This window comes from Dendropsophus ebraccatus, chromosome 12, assembly GCF_027789765.1.
Source record: "Dendropsophus ebraccatus isolate aDenEbr1 chromosome 12, aDenEbr1.pat, whole genome shotgun sequence".
Lineage (NCBI taxonomy): Eukaryota > Metazoa > Chordata > Amphibia > Anura > Hylidae > Dendropsophus > Dendropsophus ebraccatus.
The window spans coordinates 22,865,539-22,872,160 of NC_091465.1; the positions used below are offsets into that span (position 1 = coordinate 22,865,539).

The window sequence follows — 6,622 nt, forward strand, 5'->3', positions numbered from 1 at the left end:
ATCGGGCAATGTAATAGTACCCTAACCGATTCCTTCCTGTGCTGCTGTTGTAATATCTATAGTACGCACTAAAGGCTGTTATGGCAATACCACCAACAAATCCTATAAGATTATCAGGATACCCAGTACCTTCTTATCCTAACACACCCTCTGCAGTCACTCTCACACACTTGTATGCACAGCTTATGTATATGTATGCAGAGGACTTGCTTTAAAGGGGTTATCTAGCGCTACAAAAACATGTCCACTTTCCCCCTACTGTTGTCTCCAGCTTGGGTGGGGTTTTGAAACTCAGTTCCATTGAAGTAAATGGAGCTTAATGCAAACCGCACCTGAACTGGAGACAACAGTAGGGGGAAAAGTGGCCATGTTTTTGTAGCGCTGGATAACCCCTTTAAGACCCTGAAACAGACATGCTAGTCTCTAGAATCTGCACAGTAAATCTGCCACATCTAAACAAGGCCTTACCGCCAGGTGCTTGCAGGCTCCATAAACACCTTCCACTACAATATACATCACACACACAGTCTCCTAATCTTACGTTACACTAATAGGATAGCAAAGGTTGTGCTGGTTCTTTTTTATTACGTCCTCTAATGGTCACGATGAGACAGACAGACAGAAAACACATCAGACCTGAGCGCAACATCAAAGCCGCCAAAACCCAGGAAATTCTTCTTATGTTTGTTGTGAAGAGACATTAAAGGCCGGAGACTTACAGGAGCGACACAAGGGTCGGCAAAAAGGATGAAAATCTTCTTCAAAGGAAACAAAACGACCGAATTTTACATAGAAAAATGAAAAAACTAAATCTGAGCAGAAGTACAAAAAATAAACAGCGAGAAGATTTCTGGATTGTGTTTCCCTTTTGATTTTTAATAAAATATTAAGCAAAATAAATTTAAAGGGATTGTTGAGAATTAGAAAAAAAATACAAAACATGGCTTCTTTTTTTTAAATAACAGCATCGCACGAGCACGCAGGGGGAGGGGCAGCGTCTGGTATTCTTGCTCCACTCAAGTGAATGAAACTGATCTGCAATATCACATACAACCTGACAACAGACGAGGTGCTATTTCCAGGGGATGGGGAAAAAAAATTCTGATTTTTTTTTTTCCTCCTAATTCCTGACGACTGCTTTATAACAGCTGTCAGGGTTTGGAAGCACAAGTACACAATCTGCTGGTATGAGATCTATGGGGGTCCAAGTGTTGGGCACCCTGAATGGCGTGGTGGGTCACACTCTATGGAAGCTGCAAAAGGTAGCTGTAGTGTTGTACTCAGCCATCTCCAGCAACTTCACAGACAATGAATGGAATGGGCCAGGGGCCATGCGGAGAGACCCTGTGAGATCTTGTGGATGCAGCTAAATGAAATCAGAATAACCCTTTAAAAGGGGTTATCCCGTGCTTCAAAACCATGGGCCTAGAGTGTCTGTGCCCTAGGCCTGCACCACCTCTCCATCCCTCTTCACCATTAGGAATGCCCCAGGCAGAATTTCTCCTAATCATCACTTGTCTGAACACGGCACATGGGCCTTATTATCCAGCATCTGTGCAGACAGGTGATGATTAAGAGAAATTTTGCCTGGGGCATTCCTAATGATGAGAAGGGCGGGGAGGAGGGATGGAGAGGCTTAGCAGGTCTAGGGCACAGACACTCGAGGCCGCAGCAGTTTGACACAGGGCTGCCAGTTTAAAAGTTGTTTTTTAGGACAATAACTGCATCACCTGGCGAACAGACCTCAGGACAGATCTTGGATTAAAAGCAGCTATCTGACGGTACAAGCGGTTTGGGAGGCAGATTGCGTCACGGTTCTTATATGAACAGCCGCCATGACGCATATGTGTACACCAGCCATATAACGGGAGAGGCACCATCTGAGGAGATGCAATCAGACACCCGGCATGTGTGGTGTGAAGCGGGGGACTGCCCCCAGGCTGCGTCATACCCAGGAGGCCTTGGTTCTTGGGATTAGATTTCTCTTCCTTGCTGCTCTCACATTCCTTCTCATGGATCACGTCTGCAGCCCCTCGGAGATGCAGCATTTGGAGCCGCACATCTGGAAACTTTCACTCTCTGGAGGAAATCTTCCCTGTCAAGACGTCTGCTGGGAGCGCTGGGATGAAGATCTAAGGGCTGCGAGCAGCTGCTGTGTTTTCATAGCGTCCTTCATGAGCTTTAAGGGGGTGTACTCCTTCAGACAGTAAATCACGGACCCTGCAGGGCTGCAAGTGGTGCCCTCTATGGAACTCGCTCATGGGCCTTAGTAATATGGCATTCAGTAGAAGGTTCCTCCATAGTCTCCGATTACTTTAGAACATGCAAATTGTTTTAGACACGAAATTAAAGGGGAAGTCCGGCATCCGACATTTTTTTCAAAGGAGGTGGCTGAACCTAACTACATGCACCTACCTCACCGGCTTCAGCGCTGGGGTCCGCTGTCTGTCCCTCCGGTTCCCGGTCTGAGTGTGGACCCGGGTTGCGACGTGTCAGCCCCGCTTAGCCAGTCATCGGGCGTAGCAGGGTCCCTTTTCGGCCGCTGAATGGCTGCGCGGACCCCACACGTCACAACACAGGTCCCTGCTCAGACCAGGAAGCGGCTGGGAAACCGGGAACTTAAGGGGCAGACAGAGGACATCACCGTTAAAGGGCTTGTCCATGATGATATAAACATATAAAACAAGGCCGCATTATTACGCTGAAAAAAAGAAAAGAAAAAAAAAGCACCCCACTATCCACAGGTTGTGTGTGGTATTGCAGGTCAGATGCGATTTGTGGGCAGGTGCAGCGCTGCAAGGGCAACTGGATTATCCTACTGTATGGCGCCTCCTAGACAGAAGCGCTGCAGCTTTATGATCCTCATATTACTCCTCTGCAGATCTGCATTTAATCTGTAATATAATTTCCTGTAAATCACAATAAATCCCGTCCCGTAATAAAATGTATTCAGACCTCGCTGCCTGCGCTGGGCAAACCTACAATTCATTATTACCAGGCAGGCGGGGGGGGGAGGTTCAGCATATGGCTCCTTACTCCGGTATATTCTACTAGGCGATGGGATTCTCAGGACTTACACTCGCCCTATTGGGGTGTACAGCTGTGAGAGAGGAAGCTTCTCTCTTCTACACTCAGTCTCAGTGGCGCCCTCGCTGTTGAACCCTGGAAATGTTTTGCATGGCACTAGACCAGGCTCCTTTGAGGGGGAGGACTCTAATGCAGAACCTATAACAGGCCCCTCATCGTGTACCATGTTGGGGGCACTCTCTACAGCAGGGTAGGGAACCTTGGCTCTCTAGCTGTTGCAAAACTACAACTCCCATCATGCCTGGACATCCAAAGCCATGATGGGAGTTGTAGTTAGTTTTTCAAAAGCTGAAGAGCCAAGGTTCCCTACCCCTGCTCTATAGCGATTCCCCTGGTGTTCCCCTGCTGTTATTACCCATCACGTCGGCAGTATGCCCCCCCCCCATACGATATATAACCTTAGCATGAACTCCTGCGCTCCGTCAAGCTTAATATATCACACTGAATGACTTAGATGAATTGATCTCCCAAGGTGGATTCAGATGTATTATGCAAGAGTCTCGATAAAAACTCAGATTGGGAAGGCGGGGGGAAGGGTTAAAGGAGTATTCCTACCTTAAACATGTATGGTTGCCCAACACCCCATCACGATATAGACCCCTGCCCTACTTATTGAAATAAGAGCGCATGCCTATTTGTTTGTGGGACCCCCAATCTGGTCATAGCAGCAGGTGTAGAATAAAGCAATGGTCATATAAGAGTACTACTGCTTGATTCACACACACACAACATAAAGACTGCAGTTCTTATGATCAGCAGGGGTCCTGGGGGTCACACATTGATCACCTATCCTGTGAACAGGTGATGATCGCTGCTAGTGGGGAAACCCCTGTGAAAGCTGTGAGTCAGGTCCAGGTATGAGCGGTGTTCCTCCAGTCTTCAGTACTGTAGTAGTAGCTCCAGGCGCGGTGTCACGGTGTTATGCTGTGTGCGGATTGGGGATTGTTCTATTTGTGTTCAGCTATTTTTGTAGCACTAGCAGGCTGAGTCTTGTCAGTACAGGTATGCACCTTCCCCGGTCACACAGGCGGTACTATATGTCACATTCTGGAAGGTTCAGAGACAGGATCCTATCTCTGGATCACCCTCAGCATTCAATGCATTATATGAAATAAAAGCCGTCATAGTACAGGAGCGTCCTGAGAATCATGTCTACCAATGCGATCCATGACCGTCAGTAGTACGTCTCCAATATAGAGATACACTGCCGGACAAGGGGGCACTCAGGGGTTACCAGAGGAGTAAAGGATTTAAACGATAATTGTTTCGTGTAATAGCAGGCAACGATTAAACGGCCAACGAGAAATAGTCGATTGTTTGATAGAATTTGGACCTATTTTCAACATTGATCGTTCACGAATCATTCGAACATCGGTGTAATAACACATCGTTCGGTTGTTCCCTGGTCTATCAGCCAGGAAAGGACGAGCGCAAGAACGACCTTAAAGTGTCTGTCGTTTAAATTTTTTTTTTTTGCAGAAATCAATAGTACAGGCGATTTTAAGAAACTTTGTAAAATGCATTTTTATCATGAAAAAGCAGTTTGAAGCTCGCCGCCCTGTCTTCATGATTGTCTATGGAGAGGGGAGGGGTGGAGGGAGATGGGGCACCAAAGCAGGACAACAAAGAGTTAATTTACAGCTACATCACCGGGCTATCTCCTCTGAAGTCAGCACTGACCTCCCTGACCTCTGAATACCGGCTTTCACACAGCTCCCACATCAGCAAGTATTCTTAGGAACGCTCTTTCTGCTGTTTAAAGTGCCAGCGATCAGCCAAGGAGCGGGAAAATGCACCTTTTGTGCGGACAGTAAGATCTATTATTGGCTGCACATCCTTCTGTGTAAACAGGAACAATACATGCTAATGGCTGCACAAACGATACAACAATCATTAGTGCTGTCCAGCCTCAATTGACGCTCATTTGCGATCGTGGGCAACCATCTAAAAGGGACCCTAACATTTGTCGTCACATGGTGCACAGCTTGGGGACCACATGCACTTCTCCGGGGTCAGTCTAATGATCGGTGAGGGCCTAAATAGCTACAAAACATCAAAAGTTTTCCTTTTAAAGTGACAGTGCCCATTTAAAGAGTTTGTCCCACAATTAGATATTACTTTACTGTTATATATCAGAAGATGCCATAATAAATATATAACAGCATAGCTGGATACTCTACACCAGGGGTCCTCAACTGGCGGACCGCTGAGGCCAGCTGTCCGGACCCCTGCTGCAGCTCAGTATAACCTGTATACTAAGCTGCGCTCTGCACAGTAACTATGAACGCTCGTAGTTACCGAGCAGAAGCAGTGACAGAGGGAGCCATTGGCTCCCTCCCTGTCAGTCACTCTTGTGGCCGCAGTATATGTGGCTATATATTACTGGGGGCAGTCACCCTCTTTGTACCTAATTTCAAAGGGCGGGTGAGAGAAAATGCCAGTTTTCCCACTAACAAGCATCAATTCTGTATGTAAATAGTTCAACAATGTTTGCGATAAGTAACAAAACACGTTTACTACTGATGTTCAGCTTGGACCTCCACCTGGCAAAAGACCCCGGTCAGGCTAGGTTCACACTGCGTTTTCAGCATCCGTTTCGTTTAACGCATCCGTTTTTTTAAAAAAACGCATGAAAAACGGATTGCAAAAAACTGATTCATTTGTGTGCATCCGTTTTTCCATTGACTTCCATTATAAAAAAAAACGGATGTTTTTTTTGGCGGACCAAAAAACGTTGCTGACCCTATTTTTCTGGACGTTAAAAAAAACGGATCCGCTAAACGGATGCTGAAAACGCAGTGTGAACCTAGCCTCAGTGGGCCTTCACTAAAAGATGTTGAGTACCCCTGCTCTACACCACCGATGCCAAACTTGCAGTCCTCCAGCTGTTGCAAAACTACATTTCCCATCATGCCTGAACAGCTAAAGCTTTGACTGTGTCACCATAATGGCAATCATAGTGCGGTGGGTTTGACACCCCAGCTGTATACGTGCCCAGTTACTGCAGCTCAGCTTCCATTGAAGCACACAGCTCTGCTCACTGTGAATGCAGATGCTAAGGCTCTGGTGTACCCTGGGGTGCTGAACCCCCACCAGTCACATATTGATAGCCTATCCAAAGATGCACCTACCTTCCAGCCACTTCCAGCCTCCTTATAATATGGGAAGTTATCACAGATCCACTGGTAAATCTCGCTAAGAGTCATTTTCTTTTTTGGTGAGCTGTTGATAGCGAAGGTGATGAGGCTGGCGTAACTATAGGGGGGCTTCCCGTCCTTGTGCTGCTGTACCTCCTCCTGGTCCAGTGTGGTGTTGGGGTCGATGAGGGCGCTCTTCTTAGAAATTCCGGATCCGTGGGTGTTCTGGTTGGAGTCAGCATTCTGGATGGCAGCTCTCACGGTCAGCTGGGGAAGCCAGTCCATAGAGGTGAGGCTGCTCTCAAGTTCTGAAGTCATTTTGGGGGAGGGGGGGTTTCAGTTTATACAAGTATATATATATATTTATAGAGTTTATATATATATATATATATATATAT

The 6,622-nt window shown here is 46.7% G+C and overlaps 1 protein-coding gene across 2 annotated transcripts in view; it reads right to left on the reverse strand.

Moving 5' to 3' along the window:
* Positions 1-6,589, reverse strand: part of FOXJ3 (forkhead box J3) — a 33,626-nt gene extending 27,037 nt beyond the window's left edge. For both annotated transcript variants that reach the window (XM_069947492.1, XM_069947493.1), the window contains exon 1: positions 6,219-6,589. In XM_069947492.1, the coding sequence (XP_069803593.1) occupies positions 6,219-6,542 (324 nt within the window). In that variant the 5' untranslated portion in view covers positions 6,543-6,589. The remainder of the gene's footprint in view (positions 1-6,218) is intronic.
* Between the last annotated feature and the right edge of the window lie 33 nt (positions 6,590-6,622).